Below are 22,715 nucleotides of genomic sequence, written 5' to 3' on the forward strand. Positions count from 1 at the left end.
GCCTTGGTGAGGCTAGAGTGTTCATTTGGGCGGGGGGGTCGTCTTGGGTCCCAGGGGTAGATTGGGAAGTGGGGGTGGCCCTCAATCGGGTATACTGTGCTGTGCCCGACTTCATGGCACCCCCCCCACCCCCCCCCAGCTCGCGGACAGGCCGGCAGCTATTGCTGGGCAGCCTTTCATGTCCCCAGCACGCCTGCTTGCCACAGTAAAATACCTGTAGAGGTGGGAAAATGCCCTTAAGTGGCCTTAATGATTGAGACTGTGACATTGACTGATTAGTCTTAATCAAAGCCCTTGGTCACTTTGCTCTAACGGTGGATTCTGAGATACTGGCAATTTCTTTATGTTTCAGTTTCTATATGACTTTCTTTTTCTTCCTGACTTCCACTTGGGACTGTTGTGATATCACTTTAATAATGTAAGTATACCACACAGCAGCACAGGAAGTGATGTCAGTCAGCATGTGATCAGTTAGTTGATATTGAGCAAGACACCTAGTTGCACGTGTCAGACAGAGCTCTCTTGTAAATGTGTTAACATATAAATAAAGAATCCACAGTTTATGACCACTCAACTTATGATTGTTTTGTTCCTTATTGCTACATAAAAGTAATAATGCAACAGTGATGAGATCGATGGCATCGGTGACAGGGTTTGGTTTCTGAAGAATCACACCCTCATTGACATCGCGGCAGTGTGTGGTATCTGAAGCAGCACACCATCTGCAACATGGTGATAGCGACGCGCAGGGAAGATCACAGCACTGAGGTAATACCAATACAGAGAAGCAAAGGATCGGTACTCACAGGGACCAGTGATCTCGGACAGGACATCGAGACCAGCAATCTCTCCCGTTGTGGTCTAGCATGGACAAGGCAGCAGCAATTCAGCACGGGTAATTTCCATAATGTGGTTGCTCAGGACACAGTGAGTACACGAAGGGGGTTGTTCACATCGATGGTGACCAGAAAGAAACAATAGAAATCGGGCAGAATCGTGCTCAGAGTCAGCGAGCAAGGTCAGTTCTCATTGAGGCTGCGGATCGGCATCGCTGTTACTCACCAGGTGTTTTCCCGCCATTAGTGCTTCATAAGCAGGGCCTCTCCGATTGCAGGCATGGGTTCAGGGCATGGCCGAAGCTCGTGCTGCAGACACAGTAGGCCCATAAGTTTGTTTCCCCTCCAGGGAAAGGCCCAAGACAAAAAAGCAAAAAGCAGTAGCGGCTGCAAATTAAAGGGGAAAGCTCCAACCGCATTTTTGACATATCCATCTTACTGAACACCTTCCCATTGGCTAAATTAGAAAACAAATCTTCACTGGTAGGCAGTGGGTAAGTATCATTTTCGATCAACTTATTTACTGTTTCCTTGTAATCTCCACAAATCTGAATGGACCCATCTGATTTTTTAACTACCACAATAGGTGCAGCTCATTCACTGCTATTCACCTTCCTAATTGTCCCAATCTTTTTAATTTGTCCAACTCTTCACTTACTGCTTCTAACTGGGCGTAAGGCTCTGGCCTAGCCTTGAAAAGTTTGTATGTTGTCCTTTATCTTGACTTCAGCCTTGTGATGCCTAATTTTACCATTTGGTCCTCCTTACTCAAAAACCACTTTGTGCTCTGTTAATACTTTCTCAATGTCAGACATACTCTTACTGATCCCTACTGTAAATAACTCAGCTCAGTTTAACCGTATCGTCTTAAGATAATTCCTTCCCATCAGGGAGACTTTGTTTCCTCCAACTATTACCAATGGCAAGTATTAGGATGCATCATCACATTCCACCCTCATCCTAACTTGACCTACCACTGGGATACTGTTATTGGAATAACTAGTCAGTTTCATACTAGTTTTGTGTAAAGAGATGTGACTTGGGGATTCCTTGCACTTTCCTTCCTAGATATTGTTACCCCCAGGTCAGGGGTCCCTCTCAGCCTTCACCTGGTCTTATTGTAACATGGTTTAATTTTAAACACACCGTGTTTTTAGCTCCCCCTTGGTGAATCCTTATTCACTGCTTTCCAATTATAAGGCACAGAAATGAGCACAACCAGGCTTTCTTAGATTTAAAGAAGAAAAGTGAAATTTATTAAAACTTAAACTCTAATTCGGTTAACGCCTACAGATACACACCGCGCCCCACGCTAGCATGCATACGCGATACGCACATGCAAATAGAGACAGAAAAGAGCAGAAGAAAAATAAAGTGGAGAGGTTTGAGGCAATATCAGAAGAGTTTCTTGTTACTGTGCTTCAAGCTCACTGTAGTCCTTTTGTAGGTAGTTCTTGCTTGTAGGTAATTCTTGCTTTTTGTTGGGGCCCAGTATTCTTCTTAAACCTTGTTCACTGTAGGAGACTTTTCTCTCTTGGGGTTCCTGTGCCTTCAATGGATTCCAAAGCTGGTGAGAAAGAGATGAGCTAACAGGAGAGAGATGGTGGCAAGCCAGCCACGAGAGGTCTTTTCCAGTCCAGGAGCAAACAACTTTCTGAGTTCAAATTCTCTGTGGCAAGTTCAAATTCAAAAAGCTCCAACAGCTGTGACTAAACTGGTCTGATCATGTCTCTTTGTGTATTCGGCCATCTTAGCAGTTAACCTGGAATGCTAGCCTCTCCGTCTTCAACGCCTGGTAATCAAAAGTCCATTGTGGATTAAATTGAAGCAGGAAATGGCCCCTTTGTCCTTTCTGAGTACTGTCTGTTACTATGCAAATGTCTTTCCAGTCAAGGGTCTGTTTCTGTCTGTTACTATGCAAATGTCTTTCCAGTCAAGGGTCTGGTTTTTTTTGGAACAAGTTCTTTCTTTACTCCAGTAACAGTTTTAAAATCAACGTTCATGTGGCGAAATTACTGTCTCATTCTTGGCAGGTGGGGGCCTGCATGGCACCTCCACACCCAGGGGAATGAAATGTGATTTGAAGAAAAAGGTGCATTTCATTAAAAGGTTTGAGAGAAATATAAGATACAGAAAGAAAAACCATGCATTTCTCACATTCATTTCCATTCATTCATCAATCGAAAAGCCTATTGGAATGATCTTTTCTGGGTGCCAGTGCTGTTTTAATTTCCCCTTTTTTGGCATCCCAGTAGCTATGTGGTTCTTTGGGAAAGCTTTTCTTCAGTTTGCCCATTGCCATGACTGCCTAGGGTCTTGTTCCTGTTGAGGTCATTTTTTTTTCCAGGAGAGTTAGTCGTGGGTGGGTGTATCCTGAAGTCTCTCTCAGTGCTTTCCTGAGTCATGCAAAGGCTTTCGCCTTCAGGGGATGGGTGGTTCCCTTTCCCTCTGACTGTGGGGGAGGATTATTTGTTAATCTCCCCTTTGTTTCTGAGACACTCCTACCTGCAGGTATGTGTGCAGACCTGACTGCACTCAACTGTGGCACTTTGACCAATTGAGGCATCACCTTCACAGTTTCTGTGCCTCCTAGAGCTCTCTCTTTGTCTCTGCAGGTTCCTGTAAATGCTGTTAGCAACTCTGGCTTCTGGAGTCTGCATTTACATAGGGGGATGTGAGGTCTAACCTTTCAAATTTCCTGGGGTTGGCTGACCAGACAGTAGGGGTTTTCATCCAGGATTCTTCCCGGACTTCCTTTAACCTGCCCTCTTGGTCACTTTCTCCCCCTCTCTTTCTAAACTTTTGCCAGACGTGTGCCTGCCTGTCCCCTTTTTGTTCCGGCGAGGCTCTCTTGCAATTCACCAGCCCTCTGCTGGAGAGTCCTCCTAACACCGGTACAGGATTTAGGGGGGCTGGTTTCACTGCAGGTTGGGGTTTCCCTTCAACCTGGCACATGTGGCAACTCCTGCAGTACTCCACCACATCTTTGTGGAGTTTTGACCAGTCAAACTGCTGTCTTATGCGGGCTTTGGTCCTTCATATACCGGCATATGCAGTCACTGTAGTCTAGTGGGCCCTTCTTAACACTTCTGCCCAGTACCTCTGTGGCACCGCTAACTGGTGAACTACTGTCCACTCTTTGCTCTCAGGTCTGTGAGGAGAACTCCATTTCCTCATCAGTACCTCATTCTTTAAATAGTAGCAATCAGGGACTCCCTCTGCTTCACTTTCAGACTGGGCAGCCTGTGCTAACTCTTGCAATACTGGGTCAGCGCGCTGAGCCTCAGCTAGGGAAAATCCATTTAATTCTTGGGTCTCCTAACTTTCCAAAGAAAGTCTCAGGCAGACAGACCTGGTCATCTGCCTGCAGTGCCAATGCAGTCTCCTCTGGGGGAGCTGGTTTGATCATGGCCTGATCCACTACACATTAAGGGACTCTGCAGGGGTCCGTCTCCTGCCACCGCCCTGTCTCTTTGTCCTCCTGCGGTCTTTCTTTCACTACTGGGGTGGCTACCACCTTCATTGCTATCAGATCATTACCTAGGAGCAGGTCAACCCCATTCACAGGTAAACTAGGGACAATCCCTACGGTCACCGGTCCCGAAACTAGGTCGCACACCAGGTGTACAGGGACAGGCATACACTGCCCTCCAATACCATTCACCACCATTCTGGGGTTCACTGCACTCTCTGGGGGAAAAGTCAGGCCTTTTTCCAGTAAAAGGGATCTAGTGGCCCCTGTCCCTGAGAATCACTATAGGCTCGCTTGCCCCACTCGAGGGGTATGGGGTTACTTTCCCTTCAGACACAAAATCCTGATAACCTTCAGGAATCCTATTAACTTTTCCTGCACTGGCCGTAATAAGCTTCCTGGGTTGCACTCTTACTGCAGTTAAAGCCACAGCTTGTTCTGCTGTGCTTTCCATCTGCACTGAGCGGGTGTGCCCTGATTAACCTACAGATACCCACACTAGCATGCATACGCGATACACACATGCAAATAGAGACAGAGAAGAGTGGGGGCCTGCATGACAATATCAGACACTGCTGCAGCTGTATCAATGATGAAAGTAAGTAATGAATCTACTACTTTCATTTCTACTGTGGACACTGGAATTGTATCTTCAGCCCTATTACTCTCATCTTCCATATGCTGTTTTTCTTCCTCTCTGACAGAGTACAACTCTTGATCTCCCTGCTCGATAACATTAACTTCTGTTTCCATATCTATCATATGCGCATTCGAAGATTTCCAGGCTCCCGAACTAGCTTTTGATCTACTCCAACCTTGACCTGGTGCTTGACTGCAAACCGATGTTTGGCCCCAACCTGGTGCTTGACTGCAATCTGATGCTTGGTTGCGACCTGGAGCATTACTGTTTCCGCTACTACTGCATGCCGTCTGGATATGACCGACTTTCCCACAGGCATAGCACTTTGACTGGAAATGGAGACACTGAGATGGTTTGTGGCTACTGTGGCAATGGTAACATCTGAACTTCTGACTCTGAGACTGTGGACTTGGCTGCTGTGGCCACTAAAATCCTGTGGACCTCATCTGCTGGCTTGGAAAAAATCTCCCATACAATCCATGGCTATGGCCTCATCGCAGGCCACCCTCCACGTCAGCTTTACTCAACAGCTTGGCCTGGATTTTATTGTTCCTCAAGCCTCCTACAAAATTGTCTCTAAGATTTATCTCTGTGTTCGCACTATACCCACAGTGATGGGAGAGTTTCTGTAACTCAAGAATGTAATCCGCTACGGACTTACTTGGGAACTGTTTCTTTTGACGGAATGCAACTCTCAGTGTAATTTCATTCTTAGTCGTGCCAAAATCTCACTTATTTTGGTGTATCTCATAGGACAGGGGTCTGTCAGCCAATACTGGTTAGGCACTACGTCAAAGATATCTGACCCCATCATGGTGAGGAAGACGTTAACTTTATCCTCATTGCCTATTTTATTTGCTTTCATCCAAACGTTAAGCCTTCATTCATAATTATTCCAGTCTTCTTTGTCAGGGTTGAATTCCCCATTGACCCCAAATAAGCTTTTTGTGTCTTTTTTCTCATGCAACTACATACACCACTCAGTCTAAATTCACATCTGTTCACTGAACTGTGCAGGAACGTGAAATGTGCACATGCAGCAATCTTTCTAAACAGCTCAAACATCCTCAAATTTAACTTCAGGGGCTCCAAAAAGTGTCACAGTGTTCTCTGGTCCTTGATTATTCTAATGAAACATTTAAAAACTCCATCCCTTCCTCATCACCATCTTTCTGCTGTGCTTGAACTGGAAATAACTCACACAGAGATTTGACTTAATCAGCCATGCTGTCTCACTCCTTTATTCAACATAACTTCCCAACAGAGAGGGGGCAGTATTACAGAATGATCAGCTCTTACCAAACACCACATTAGCTTTGTTGCAGAATCATTAGCTTCCAGACATACAACACAAAAGTAACTCAACGTGTCAACAAACAAGACCAGACCTATTTGTATCCCCTTGTAACAATGCAATGCTAATGGTTTCTTGATATTATCATGACAGCTGGCAATACTTCACCTATGTGTGCATATTCAGTTTGGAGATAATTCAGCAAATTTTCCAGGTAAACTGGGATTATTCAATAGACCACTTTACATCATTAGGTTCATGTTTTCTACTTGGGGGCCATGGATAAGTTTGCCAGCTGTTGCACTGGCCTTCCAATGGAAGCCGAATATTCCTGTATGCTTTTTTTTACTGCTTTGAATTCCATGGGTCGTCCAGAAGGTTTGAATTGAAGTGGGAGTAGTCATTCTAGTAACTCTCTGAATTTGTGGCTCTGTGATATCGTGAAGTTAGTCAGTTTCATCTTCCCTTCCACAGAGGCAGCTCTCATAATTCAGATCAAATTTTACATTTGGACTAGGCAAGCATCTGCTTGAAGTTTGTGTGCTGAGAGATGGTACCTAGGACAAGGTCTCCCTCTATTGGTAATAAATATTTTACTTGCCTGCACATAGGGAAACTTCCACAAATAGAGCTTGGAGCACTGGGATATCACAATTTTCCATTCACCCTACTCTGGTAGTTAGGTGCATTTCTGCATTATTCTGCATTGCAGTGAGGTATTATGACTAATGCAGTTTAATTTAGTGGTGTAAAGTTTAGCGATGTACATGACGCTTTGTTTCAGCCAGAAAACAACGAGGAAAGTCCCTGGCCTTATTGCAAGGAAGACCAATCAACCTGAGATGGGGAAAAGTAATTAATCACTTAGAATACAGATTCATACATACAGATCCATTGCATCATCCTCTTTACTTGAGCTCAGTTAAACTTATATCACCTAGCTCAATTGCTCATTGTCTCTGTATTTCTTTCAGGCACTTTGATTTGGCACTTCCTGTTAAGCACGTAACTTAAACACCAATTGTAAATGACTACAGATACAATACCAAAATATACTACATATCAAACATTCAATTGGATGGCAAACGGATCCTCTATTTTCTATAAAATTGCATAGCTTTAGTTCTATAACCAGTTCACCTCAGAATATTATTATTCCTCTACACCAGTGGGTATATTCGACTTGGCATTCAGCAATCCTGACTTTATTATGAAAAATCGCTCCTTGCAGTGAATCTTGTACTTCTGTAACTATGTCTGTACAATCCAAGATGTTAAAATTAGATTTGCAGACAATAGGTTCAAATACAATGCTCCATTGGTCTGATGTAGTAAGAGCTTGGCATGTAGTGTCCATGAAAACAAACCTGCAACTGGATTTGTAATGACTCCCTCTGTCCCTTTCTGATTCAGCACTCATCTATTCGTCCCTGCCTGGCATCCTAATTTAACCTTGTCTGGCTGACACCTGATGCTTGCCAAGTTAAAAAGAAAAATAAAGATTTGCATTTATATAGCACCTTTCATTACCACTGGACATCTCAAAGTGCTTTATAACCAATGAAGTACTTTTTTTTAAAAGTGTAGTCACTGTTGGAATGCAGGAAACGGGGAAGCCAGTATGCACACAGCAAGCTTCCACAAACAGCAATGTGACAATGACCAGATAATTTGTTTTCATGATGTTGATTGAGGGATAAATGTTGTCCAAGACACCAGGGATAACTCCCCTGCTCTTCTTCGAAATAACTCCAAAGTTATCATCCCAATCTCACTAGTTGAAGCAAAAGCTGTCCCACTGCCCACTCAGATTGATGCCCAAGCATTAATGACTACCTCTCTGCTGCAATCTCCATTTGTTCCTCACTTCTTGGCTGAGCACCAATCAACTGCTCTCTGCTTTAGCACCAATCTGCCTCTGACTGTGTTTACGCTTGGTGGCATCCCGAGGTGTTCCTTAATTTGATCCCAACGATGTTCCCCTATACCCTCCGGTTCCATCAAGGGCATTTCATTTGTTATTTAAAGTGCTATAAACAGCAACGGAGTGGTTTTTGGGGGTCCTTTTTTAAAGTAAACTGAAGGGACCACCAGGAAAGTGCAGAACAGTTCAGAAATTGCAGGACACAGGGCCAGCATCAGTGGGGCCAGAGTAGGGCAAAGGTTAAATGTAAAGTTAAAACAGGTAAATCGGGTTGAGGAGAAAAGGCATTCATGAAACAGGCAAAAATAACTGTTTATTCTTCTCAATATATCAATTAAAGAAAATTCTGGAAAATATATCTACAAGTTGTTGCAGCTAGTAGACGGAGGGCGATGCAAAGTACGATGGTAGTAATGCCACCCAATGTAGGAGGACTGAAAGCTAAGTATTTTTAGCAGCCATTACAGCACCATCCAATAAAAGTCTAAAACTTGATTGAATTTTTCGCGGCAGTGACTAGATGTGTAGATGAGGGTAAAGCAGTTGATGTAGTCTATATGGACTTCAGTAAGGCTTTTGCTAAAGCCTCGCATGGGAGATTGGTTAAGAAGGTAAGAGCCCATGGGATCCAGGGCAATTTGGCAAATTGGATCCAAAATTGGCTTAGTGGCAGGAGGCAGAGGGTGATGTTCGAGGGTTGTTTTTGCGAGTGGAAGCCTGTGACCAGTGGTGTACCGCAGGGATCGGTGCTGGGACCCTTGCTGTTTGTAGTGTACATTAATGATTTAGACATGAATATAAGGAGGTATGATCAGTAAGTTCGCAGATGACATGAAAATTGGTGGTGTCATAAATAGTGAAGAGGAAAGCCTATGATTACAGGACGATATAGATGGGCTGGTGAGATGGGCGGAGCAGTGGCAAATGGAATTTAATCCTGAGAAGTGTGAGGTGATGCATTTTGGGAGGACTAACAAGGCAAGGGAATATAAAATGGATGGTAGGACCCTAGGAAGTACAGAGGGTCAGAGGGACCTTGGTGCACTTGTCCATAGATCACTGAAGGCAGCAGCACAGGTAGATAAGGTGGTTAGCAAGGCATATGGAATACTTGCCTTTATTAGCCGAGGCATAGAATATAAGAGCAGGGAGGTTATGATGGAACTGTAAAAAATGCTAGTTAGGCCACAGCTGGAGTACTGTGTACAGTTCTGGTCACCACACTATAGGAAGGATGTGGTTGCACTGGAGAGGGTGCAGAGGAGATTTACCAGGATGTTGCCTGGGCTGGAACATTTCAGCTATGAAGAGAGACTGGATAGGCTAGAGTTGTTTTCCTTAGAGCAGAGAGGGCTGAGGGGGGCCCTGATTAAGGTATACAGAATTATGAGGGGCATTGATAGGATAGATAGGAAGAAACTTTTTCCCTTAGCGGAGGGATCAATAACCAGGGGACATAGATTTAAGGTAAAGGGCAGGTGGTTTAGAGGGGATTTGAGGAAAAAACATGTCACCCAGAGGGTGGTTGGAATCTGGAACACACTGCCTGAAGGGGTGGTAGAGGCAGGAACCCTCACAACCATTTAAGAAGTATTTAGATGAGCATTTGAAATGCCATAGCATACAAGACTATGAGCCAAGTGCTGGAAAATGGGATTAGAATAGATAGGTGCTTGATGGCCGGCATGGACACGATGGGCCAAAGGGCCTGTTTCTGTGCTGAATAACTCTATGACTCTAATATAAGCAGCTGGTATAAATGGCACAAGCACATTGTAAAACAAAAAGAATTATACGTCTCCAACAACTCTTTCGTTTCCTGCATGTTTCTTGGTACTTCAATCATTGTATGAGGTGTGAACCACATATTTGCCAACTCTATGAATCGCAACAACTAACCTAACGTGTGATGCATCAACCTATAGAATGGCCTATTTTCTCAAGTCAAAAACCTCAACACTCGGCCTGGAAGCTTTGAGATCAGTTGCTTTGTTTCTTTGAAGGCTGTAGCGTCCTACTCATACTTTTCTTTTATTACCTGAAACAGTCTTGAAGCAAATTCAATAAATCTATAATCTTCTCAAGTTTTTCTTTTGTCTTTGGGACTTCATATTTTGAACAACTTTGAACTTTATAAAATCTGGTTTACGACTATTAATTCTCTGTCCAATGTAAGTTACTTTTAGAACTGCATCTTTTGTTTGTCCTTATTGAACCTCAGCACAGTGGCGCAGTGGTTAGCACTGCAGCCTCACAGCTCCAGCGACCCGGGTTCAATTCTGGGTACTGCCTGTGTGGAGTTTGCAAGTTCTTCCTGTGTCTGCGTGGGTTTTCTCCGGGTGCTCCGGTTTCCTCCCACAAGCCAAAAGACTTGCAGGTTGATAGGTGAATTGGCCATTATAAATTGCCCCTAGTATAGGTAGGTAGTAGGGAAATATAGGAACAGGTGGGGATGTGGTAGGGAATATGGGATTAGTGTAGGATTGGTATATATGGGTGGTTGATGGTCAGCACAGACTCGGTGGGTCGAAGGGCCTGTTTCAGTGCTGTATCTCTAAACTAAGCTAAGCTCAGGTTCTTAGTCCCTCATTCCTGAGGTAATACTATGGAGCTATTGTTGCGTACATTATGTACATCTCCAAACAACACAATATCATTGACATAAAAGCAAAATACTGCGGATGCTGGAAATCTGAAATAAAAACAAGAAATGCTGGAATCACTCAGCAAGTCTGGCAGCATCTGTGGAAAGAGAAGCAGAGTTAACGTTTCGGGTCAGTGACCCTTCTTCGGAACGCAGTATTTTGCTTTTATTTTAGTGTTTAATTCACTGCCACTTCTCTTCCAGGAATGCCTACCTTGAAGAAGTTCTGCTAATCCATAATATCATTGACTGTCACCAAGGCTTTATTGAATTTGTCACGGACTTCTTGCTGATATACTTCCTGCACTGATGAGTTTCTCAATGGCATATATATAAAACATCAAATACACGTTGCATTTATACAATGCCTTTGATGTAAACAAAAAGTCCCATGATTTTTACAATGGCGATAGATAGGGAATAGTCACTGAGCCACAGGGGACAAGGGGGTGGGGGTGGGGGAATAGAGAAAGAGATTAATTAGGAGGGATAACTAAAAACTGCATTGAAAAGATGGGCTTTGAGTAAATCGTTTTTTAAGAAGTAGAGAATGGAAAGATGGAATGATTTCTGGAAGGAAATGTGGAGGATGTACAAAGGCCAGATTCAGGGGGCCTAAGAATGTGGAATGATGGAATCAATGGGTGTGGGGATGGGGGTTATATGAGGCTGGAGCAAGTTAGAACAGAGCAAGGCTGTGGAGTGATCTGGACAAGTATGAACATTTCAAATTTGATATGGGAGTCAACGTCGATTATTGGGGATGGAGATAATTGCCAAGTAGCATATAGTGAAGGATAGAAAGTGGCTACTGCATTTTGGAGAAACTGGAGAGTGAAAGATGGAAAGTTGGGCAATGGAATAATCAAGTTTGAGCCGCCAAAAATATGGCTCGGGTTACAGCAGTGGAGGGTGAAGTAGGAGATGCTGCAGAGGTGTAAGTAAGCAATCTTAATGATGGACAGGATGTGGGAATTTGAAGCTCTGTGCTGGGTGGAACAGGATGCATAATTTCACACAGTGTGGTTCTGCCTGAATAAACTGCCAGGTTGGAGCAAGTTTCTTTTTTTATTCTTTCATGGGATGTGGGCGCCACTGGCAAGGCCAGTATTTTTTACCCATCCCTAATTGCCCTTGACATCTGAGTGGCTTGCTAGGCCATTTCAGAGGGAGAGTCAACCACATTGCTGTGGGTCTGGGTAAGGATGGCAAATTTCCTTCCCTAAAGGACATTAGTGAACCAGATGGGTTTTTATAACAATCGATGATGGTTTCATGGCACTGTTACTGAGATTAGCTTTTGTAATTCCAGATTGTTATTAATTAATTGAATTTAAATTCCACCAGCCGGCATGGTGGGATTTGAGCCCCTGTCCACAGGGCATTACCCCAGGCCTCTGGATTACTAGTCCAGTGACATTACCACTACGCCACCATTTCCCCCTAAATGGGCAATGGAGCAGTTTACAGTTGATAAAGCTTTGGTCACCGAATGTTCAACTGAAGGAAGTAGTAGGGGAGAGCAAGAAGCAAGAAGTATGAATCAGCAATGTTGCTGTCATGAATTTCTTAGTACCCAGTTAGGCCTTTGAGCTGATCATCAGCCCTTTCATTGAGGAAATGCTACATGACAGGGACATGACTGAAACAAAGAGTGAAACAAGAAGAAAGCTGGTACACCTCTAATTCACCAATGCCCTGTGACATGCGAGTTCAGGATGCAGGCTTAAGTCCCAGATTTTTGAATAAAAGCAAAATACTGCAGATGCTGGAAATCTGGGACGAAAACAAAAAGTGCTGGAAAAACTTAGCAGGTCTGGCAGCATCTGTACAGAGAGAAGCAAAGTTAATGTTTCAGGTCCGTGAAACGTTAACTCTGCTTCTCTCTCCACAGATGCTGCCAGACCTGCTGAGTATTTCCAGCACTTTTTGTTTTTGTCCCAGATTCTTGAACTTAGTTGTGATATTTGGGAAACACAATCCAAATACTTTCCATAGGAGAATGGCAAAACAAAAACCCCTTGTGATCAGTTACATAATGATATTGCCAGAAGCTTGCAGAGAAGAAAAGTTTCAAATATAAGCTGTGCTTCCTTTACTCTTTGGTTATGTTTTCCTGCTACACTAAAAATCTAGCATGAGTCCAGATGAATAAAATAAAAAGATAAAAAAGAAAAGCTCCAGAACTGACTCATTAAATATGATTCAGCATTCTTTCTGGATGGAAATGTGAATCAAGAGGGGAATCGAGAAGGGGCAGTGTATCATCCTCATGAAGGATTCATTCTGCTGCACATGCAATGCACTGAAGGAAAGTAATATTTTGCAAATTCTAACAACCTGTTTGTTGGAAACATGCCTATGTAACCATGAGTTGCATGATGGAAAGACAATATCCAGCCTAAAAAACAGGTTCCAAATTTTCTGAGGGCGCCTTAGAAGACATACAGAGCTGAAGTTTTGGGCCCCACTGAGGTCAGGAACAGAGGCTGGGGGAGGGCCCAAAAATACCAGTGCCACCCGGCGTGTCAGTTTCAGGACGTCATTCTCGGCAGCGACCATTTTCGCTGACGCAAGTTTGGGGCCCAGGAAAGCCGCCCACTCCCACAAGGCAGACAGGCAATTAGGCTTGTTAAGAGTCTTGTTAAAGGTAAGTTAAGGAGGCCAACTGGGATTTTCCAGTCGGCCTCCAGTTTCCCGACATGACAGAGGGCAGATCAACTGCCTAGAGGTGGGCATCCAGCAGCAGGCTGGGGTGCCAGTGCTCTTGGCAGGCCTATAGGCCCTCCCTGCCTACCTAGCTAGGGGTACAGCCAAAGACCACCCTGTAGAAGGGTGCCCCTCCCCCCACCCCCACAGTGATGGCCTGGCTGCTTTTTTCTGTTTTTTAGTTGAAATTTTTAAAATGTTGCTGAGAGGGCAGCTTCTCGTTGAAGCATTCTCCCAGTTACTTACCTTGTACTACAGCTGGGTGCTTCTTTGAAGCAGGAAGGCCTCTGATTGTTCCTTCAGCTTTGAGAGCTGCCCACTGCCCTTAATTTGACAGGAAACCCATCTTCATGCCAACTAAGGGCTCACCCACATGAAATCTTAACTTTAATCAGTTTCCCACTGCAGGTGGGTTCCTGACCCGAAAACAATCTCAAATCCTGTTTCCCGCCTCCGTGGGGAAAATTCAGCCCATGATCTCTGAGCTCAGCCAAACATATTCTCGTGGTTGAAACCACAGCTGGCGGTATCATTGAATCTGTTAGCAAGTGCAGCTGACGCTGGCAGAGCAACAATAAACAGTCAATCTTAGCTTTGTGGTACTCTTTAAAAAAAAAAGTTTTCCATATCACCAGGTCACTTTCCAAACTGACAGCAACTATCAAAAGGGAAAAAAAAATAAAAAGGAGGGTTATTTGACTTGATTCTTCTGTTGTTTTTAGTCAGAGTAAATATTGCACTCTGTTTTTTCCCTGAACCTAATACAGTCTAGTGAATGTGACACATAAGATTTACTTCCAAATAGTCCGGGAACAGTGCAAGGAGCTATTTAAGGCCCTTTTACAAGAAGAAAATCCCTGAAACAGATTTGGACTAAACAAAGTTGTTTTCTCTGATATATGAATCCTGCTGTTGTGTCATTGCTACACCTGTGCTTGCTTCTAGAAAATGTGTGATAAGGGCTTGGGATGACTTGCATCTGAATTTATTTCAGTGGACAGGTGCATAGCCAACATGAGGAGTTTCCACATGATAAGTATCAGAGAGTTTGGGAACTGGTCATGTGGGGAACTGTAAGGGGTAATTCACATTCTGCAAATATGCAGCACAGCATGTTGCAGCTCTGAGAGATTATGCTGCTCTAAGTATCTTTTTTTTGCATACAATGCACGATACTAAAATGCAGGAAAAGAAATCAGACCCTTAATATGATTCTTGGCAAAATGTAAAAGTTAGGACTCTCAAAATTATAACCATTAACAAATAAGAAGTCTACTTCACTTAGATAGCTACCAGTTAAAAGCAAACATTTCTTTGATCATCATCAGTAAAGTGTTATTTAGAAGCAATTTCACAGCATATATTAATATCCTACAATCAATATATTTAAAATGTAGTTCATTTGTTCAGCTAGTGTAAATATATCGACTATTCACTTATTAAAATAAAATCTGCTTCTAAAATTGGAGCTTCTATGGCCACTGATCAAAAGAGAAATCAGATAAATCAAAGATATTAGATTGAATCGTTGTAATGTAGCAAGTAGCACATTTTAGAGAGACTAAAGAATACCCTGGTAAATAATGTATAAACAAAACCATGAACTCAATTACTATATCCGAAGAAGTACACTTCACTAATGCTGCAAGCACATGACCCAGATGTTAATGCAATGACTTCAATTCCCTGCTGACTGCATCCTCAGCATGGATTAACATTTCATATAAACGAGAGATTCACAGAGCCTATTTACAGACTAGAAATGCACATTCTGTCTACACTCAGCATATCCTGTCTCATCTATTACTTTCAAACTGAACTCAATCTGGAATAAGTTTATACCTATATGTACTAAATTCCACTATTCAGTTTAATTTATTTAGACACAGAAATGGGAGAGCAAAAATTCAACAGGCTCCACTTTAACTGAAATCACCCATGCCTTGAATTTTACGTCGGGCAACGTTTTCAGCTTCTAGAAAAAAAAACAAGCTGTGGTTCTCAGACAATAGGTTTTGCTTTATACTCTTCAGGATGTACATATGATATCTGCTAACAATATGTAGTTTTTTAAAAAAAATTGCTTGCAAAGTGAGAGAAAGAAAATACAGATGAAGCATGTGAAAGTGCATGCAGCTCACAATCTGTAAAATCAGAGAGGAAGATAGCAAGCACAGAGGCTATTGCCCTTTTCTATTTATTACTATTCCTTATGTAGTCCAATAATTCCAAGGATGTTAAAATCTTGAATGAATCGTTTGATTAATGTACATATTATACAAAACAACCTTTGTGATCCACAATTGTACATTTCATTCAAAATGATAGATAAAACTGATACTTTTATCTGAGATTTCCTTGAGTTTTAAACATATTAACCTTGATGTTCAATGGACACCTCTTTGCAAGGTTGCTCCAGGGATATCATCCGTTTGTGTGTCCCAAGCTGTTTCCTTTTAAACAGCAGAGGATCTTAATTCAAACTACCCTGGGGCCACATTGGAGCTTTGTGACCTCAGGAAACTATGTTACAGACTGAGAAATCTGCATTCCCAGCCCATAGTGTGATCTCTTGGGACTGGGCAGCTCTGGAGCAGATGTCAGGCTAACTTTGTGTCACGGGCCTCCAACTATTTGCAAGTCACGTACCCAGGGAGGTCCAGTCATACATCCTGTAATTCACTCAAGCCTCCAGTAGGGAGTAGAGACCCTCAGGTCTCCACGTGGCAACAAAAACACAACAAAATCTTCAAAGTATATAAAAAGGAGGAGCGCTCCCACTGACTTTTCTTTCTAGTTAACGCAATCAAAGTTAGTTTGGTTTTCCCCTCCCACTACTGAATGATCAGAGACAGTGGGAAGAACACACTAAATGACTTATTCACACATATACGATAAATGTTTATATTTTGTGTAGTGCAAGTTGTATAAAGCTATGTACATATAACTGGGTGAATTAGTTAAACAGAGCAACAATGGGAATTTGGTGAGCGTGGGAATTGAGTGCAGAGGGGGAAGAAGGTGCTAAGTACTTGCAACCAAGAGGCAACAGAAAAGAAATGAATAATCAGTAATTAATTAGATCTAAGGAGATAAAATTAACAAAGCAGAAGGGATCCAACTGGCACTAAATACAATCTGGTATACATTAGTAATTGAATAATAAATATGAATAAGGGGACCAAACTAAAAATATATATATAACATAAATAGAAAGATTTTTAAGTAAAATGATGGGACAGCTGAGATCCGTTGTCTACAATTCCTGTTCTATGTGGGAACAAATACAAGAACATGTGTCTTAGATAACCAAGTGTGAAGGAAGTGGCTTCACTTGCTTGAACTCAAGTTCAGGGTTTCTGAGCTTGAGGAGCAGTTGCAGTCACTGGAGGCCATACAGAAGGCAGAGAATTTCCTGAAGTGTTCATTCCTGGAGGTAGTGCCCTGCAGCCACAATGAGTTCAGGAGGATAGTAAGTGGGTGCCTTCCAGCAGGATAAGAAGAGGCAGGAATCCTCCGGGAGTGTAACACTCTCAAACCAATTTTCACCACTGGATACCAGTGAGGGTGACAAGACATCAGGGGGATGCAATCTAGAGCATCCATGAGACTGTGCGAGAAAACTGCATGAGGAGAACACAGCAAAGTGTAGAAATGTAGTGGTCATAGAAGGTTCAATAGTCAGAGGGATAGACAGGCATTTCTGCAATCACCAACTTGAATCCTGCATGATTTATTGCCTCCCTGGTGCCAGGGTACAGGACATCACAAAGAGCATGCAGAACATTTTGGCGTAAGTGTGTGGGAAAGGGGAACCACCAGAAGTCATGGTCCATATGGAAACCAATGACATAGGAAAGAAAAGGATTGAGATCCTGTAGTCAGAGTTTCAGGAGCTAGGGAGGAAGTTAAAGAACAGGACCTCAAAGGTTTTAATCTCTGGATTACTCCCATTTTCACACGAGTGAATATAGGAATTCTAAGACAAGACGTGCAAATGTATGACTGGAACAATGGTGCAGGAGGAAGGGCTTCAGATTCCTGGGGCACTGGGATCAGTGTTGGGGCAGGAGGGACCTGTTCAAGGTAAGCGAGTTGCATCTCAACAGAGCTATGACGAATATCTTTGTGAGATGGTTAATTAGTGCTTTGGGGGAGGGTTTAAACTAATTTGGCAGGATGATGGGCACCAGGATGAAACATTAGAGAGGAGAAATAAGGTGCACAGAGGACAGGGAGAGACAAATAGTACTAAAGTAAAGAATAGTTTAGAAAAAGGAGGACTCAGACAGGGAGAAAAAGTGAGGCAGACTAAGATGAATTTGGAGTGCACATGCATAAATGCACATAGCATAGTAAATAAGGTTGGTGAGCTGCAGGCACAAGACACCACATGGGATTATGATGTAGTGGCAATAATGGAGAGCTGGCACAAAGAAGAGAAGATTAATATTCCTAGCTACAAGGTATTCAGGAAAGATAGGGAAGGGGAAAAAAAGGAGGGGGTGGCAGCATTGGTCGAAGAAACTATTATAGAGCCGGAGAGCTATGATGTAGTTGAGTCAAACAAACAACCTATTTGGTTAGAATTAAGGAACAACAGATGAGCTAGAGTGAAACCTGTATAAGCGGGCACTCTCAAAAACTGGGCACCTATAAAGAATGGGCACTTACCTAAAAACCTAAATAACTTGCATGATAAAAGGTACTCTGAAACATCAGACACCTTCAAATTCTGAACTATGGACAGCCTTCAGTACACCAAGCCCTTTTACAACTTAAAACACCAGACACACAGGTCATCATGAGGTAGCAGCAGCTTTAGTGAAAGAAATGGTTTTGGTTGAATTGGGTAACTCTTTACCCATCATCCATATCAGCAGAGAAACTGCTCTGTTTCTGAGTCTGAAAGTTTGCATCGCTCTATTCCAAGGTTAGAACAGTTTATCTGCCACTATGGATGCTGGGTAAAGAACTTCCCATTCCATTGAAATTTCTTACACTAGCTACAATGACCATTTTGAAAATAAGGACACCTGGAAAAAAGGACAGCTGATGCCAGTCCCTAAATAAAGTGCCTGTAATTTACAAGTTTCACTGTAATGGATTTTAGGAGGAAATAGACTAGTGAAGTGGGCAGACACATAGCAGGTGCAATTTAACACAGAAATGTGTGAAGTGATACATTTTGGTAGGAAGAATGAGAAGAGGCAATATAAACAGAACAGAGAAACCTCGTGTATGCATACACAAACCTTGAAGGTAGCAAGACAATTTGAGAAGGCTGTTAAAATAGCATATGGGATCCTTGGGTTAATTAATAGAGGAATAGAGTACAAAAAGAAGGAAGTTTTGGTAAACCTTTATGAAACATTTTGATGCTGCTCAACAGCACCCACTAGTCCCCATTAAAACCATTAATCTCTCTCACCCTAGCTGTTCCCCCTTCTGTGGCTCTCATCTTTACTCCCTTAAGTCTAAGTCCAACTTCAACGAATATGGCGGACAACTGGTTTAGCCATTCACCACCAGATCTGGCTGGAAGACATAAAACACTATCGGATCCTGCTATTGTCTACCAAAACTGTTCACTATTCCAGGAGCATCCTGGACTGCAAAGATAACCCTCAGCTTCTTTTCTCCAATGCAAACCATCTTCTTAAACACCTCTTCACTGTCTCCTCCACCAACATGCACTGAACATTTTATAGCTTGCAGCAATAGAACCAGCAACTTTCTCAACCCTGCCTTCCATTAGTATACCTGAGCATTCTGTCCTCTACTACTTATCAAAAACAGCACATCTATCAACCAATTCCACCCTTTAAACAATTCCTCACTATTAAGTCCAGTTTGTCTGTTGTCTTTAAGCCTTTGATAGGCTGCTGCCATTATGACCATATCACATGCCCAATTTTTGCCTCTATCCCCCGGTAGATGTCTCTTCCTCCGCCCTGTGCATTGATTACAATTTCAGGGCCTAGTTGGTGAAAAGGGCTACAGCTGTCTTAGCCCTGCTGAGTAGCAATATAGCAGGAGGGAAGCCTTGCTAAAAGGAATTTTTGGGTCATGGGTTAAAGTTCAACTCGACCCTTCCCTCCCACTGCCCCACGTCCGACAAGGACCATTTTCAGGGCCTGTTGATGAAGGAACGAAAGAAATAAAAGATAGCAAAAAGAATTCCCTTTTCAAAAAAGGAGGCAGGGATAAGCCAGGAACCTATAGGCTAGTTCGTCTTATTTAATCGATGATAAACTACAAGAGTCTGTAATACGTGATCAAATTACCAAGGTGGATTCAATAGAATGTTATCAGGGACAAGGGATTACATATCATAGAAGAGCGATTTGAAATGTTAGTATTCTTTCTCTGGAGTTGAGAGGTTTAAGAAGTGACCTTAAGATTATGATGAGGTATAACTGGGTAAATATAATAGATTTTTTCCATTCTTTGGCAATATAGCCACAACGGGTACAAATTAACAATAATGACAAAAAGAATTAAACGGGGAGGTTAGACAAAAAATCTTCAGATGTCTACTGCAAAATTCATAAAGTCTTTTAAATGGGAATTTGTTGCTTGAAAAGGGAATATTAAAAGGTATTAGCAGAGAGAAAGAGAATGGAATTAGACTAGATGGTACATGTGGAAAAAAACATTGTCACTGACTTGGTGGGCTAATTGGCCTGTTCTATGCTGTAACATTCCAGGATTCTAGTTAATGGAAACAAAAAGATGAAACAACTATTGACATTAACAGAAATGAGAGAACAAAAGGAAAAAAAAATATTTAAAATGTATACACACCAAAACTGCTAATTTAAAGTAAGTGACAAAGTAGTTCATGTTGAACAACGAATCAATGAGTTACACATGCCCTTTTTGTTCAGGAACTATAGGAAATACTCTGCCATTGCCATATGCTTCAATGAACGTGTCATCCAATATTCAAGCATAATTCCTCTTTGGTTATTAACTGTAATCTTATTCAGTTATTAAATTTGTTGTTAAATCATTGTTGTATACATTATGAATCTATTATATTATTCATCACAGTAAATACCAGACTTGGACAGATTTTAATAAATGTATTTCCAACATTCAGCCTGTGACTTCAAAGAATCTCTAAGGTTGGTAGCCGCTTGAGATCAGACATTTTCAACTATTGTCAAAAATAAATCTCCCTTTTTCATACATAATCTGTCAAAATGTTATTATTTTTTATTTTGTTTTTATTTCGAGATACAGCACTGAAACAGGCCCTTCGGCCCACCGAGTCTGTGCTGACCAACAACCACCCATTTATACTAAGCCTACATTAATCTCATATTCTCTACCGCATCCCCACCATTATCCTACCACCTACCTACACTAGGGGCAATTTACCATGGCCAATTTACCTATCAACCTGCAAGTCTTTGGTTGTGGGAGGAAACCGGAGCACCCGGCGGAAACCCACGCGGTCACAGGGAGAACTTGCAAACTCCGTACAGGCAGTACCCAGAACTGAACATGGGTCGCTGGAGCTGTGAGGCTGCGGTGCTAACCACTTCACCACTGTGCCGCAAAGTCAGAAAGGAGCAAAATGCAGGAAGACAGAATCTATCTCCTTATAGTACACTCAAATAGAAAACAAGGTTAAACTTGTTTTAATTTTTTCGACATGGTGCAGAAAAGCCATGGCTCAAAGTTTAAATCTAGACAATCCTGCTGTACTGTGTTGGGATTTTGAGCTATCAGCACTGTCTGCAACTTTTCAGCATGATAAATTAGATTTGCATTTTCTAATGGTCTGTTTTTGACATACTATACTAAAATACGTGATGAAACAGAATAAATCCTTCCGTTTTCAAAGAGGTAAACGTCATGTGCATTCTTATAATGCTGAGAAGCTTCATGCTGCCCTGCTGTAGAGTGTCTCCTGCATGGCACTGATATCTTTACTGTTATATGAAACACACTGAATAGATCTGACATACCTAAAATGGTACAGCATCCTAGACTTCTTTTCATTTGTCCTTTCATCAACTGACTTTAACACTCTCAGTTGCTAAATGTTTGCAAGGAAGTGGTAGTTAATGACAAACCCAAACAATACATTTCTTTACTCATTGACACTATACCACAACTTGCATTTTTGTAGTGTCTTTAACATAGTAAAATGTATTAAGGCACGGCACAGGAATGTTATCAAACAAAATGTGACGCTGAACCAGATAAGGAGATATTAGGACAGGTGACCAAAAGCTTGGTTAAAGAGGTAGGTTTTACAGAGAATTTTAAAGGAGAAGAAAGAGTTAGAGAGGCATAGAATTTTAGGGAGGGAATTCCAGAGTTTAGGGCTTAGACAGCTGAAAACACAGCCACCAATGGTAGAGCGAATAAAATAGGAGATGTGTAAGAGGCCAGAAGTGGAGGTGTGCAGAGATTTTCGAGGATTGTGGGCTGGAGGAGATTATGGAGATAGGGAGGAACGAGGCCATGGAGGGATTTGAAAACAAGGATGAGAATTTTAAAATTGAGGTGCACTGGTACGGGAGCCAATATAAGTCAGCAAACATAGGGATGATGAATGAATGGGATGGACAACTATTGTAAAGTTGGAAGATTTATTCCTTGAAGGCATTTTTTGAGGATCATCTAATGGATTACAACTCAAAAGGTCATCATTTCACATCTTTATTTTGGTGTGTGTCTACTTACCTCAATGGTTTTACAAATCTCTTCCAGCTGAGTAATGATTGCCTGGATTCTGTCATTTCCTGCCACCAGCATTGCAATACCATCGCTGAGCTCAGTCTGCAAAAAATAGCAACACTTATCAGGCCAGAGTACAAGCTATTCTAGTCAGCAAAGATAACACAAGATCCACTTCATCTATGGATTGAACAATTCTGCAGGCAACTTAATAGTAACTCCTTTAAGATCATTTAACACACTTTTTGAAATACACCAGCATTTCTACACCAAAAAGAACTATGAACGTCCCTTAATTTACCTCAGCCCAAGGATCCAATTGCTTATTACACAGCAACAGTTTATGACACAAAACTGGGTAGGAGGGTGAGTTGTGAGGAGGATACAGAGAGGCTTCAGGGTGATTTGGACAAGTTGAGTAAGTGGGCTAATGCATGGCAGATGCAGTATAATGTGGATAAATGTGAGGTTATCCACTTCGGTATAAAAAACAGGAAGG

General features: G+C 42.1%; 1 protein-coding gene across 1 annotated transcript in view; it reads right to left on the reverse strand.

Moving 5' to 3' along the window:
* The window catches only part of trim54 (tripartite motif containing 54), a 64,537-nt gene that overhangs the window by 33,288 nt on the left and 8,534 nt on the right, over positions 1–22,715 (reverse strand). Inside the window, exon 4 of the mRNA XM_068017892.1 lies at positions 22,223–22,318. Within this exon, the coding sequence (XP_067873993.1) occupies positions 22,223–22,318 (96 nt within the window). The remainder of the gene's footprint in view (positions 1–22,222; positions 22,319–22,715) is intronic.

The sequence above is a fragment of the Heterodontus francisci genome, chromosome 3, assembly GCF_036365525.1.
Source record: "Heterodontus francisci isolate sHetFra1 chromosome 3, sHetFra1.hap1, whole genome shotgun sequence".
NCBI lineage: Eukaryota > Metazoa > Chordata > Chondrichthyes > Heterodontiformes > Heterodontidae > Heterodontus > Heterodontus francisci.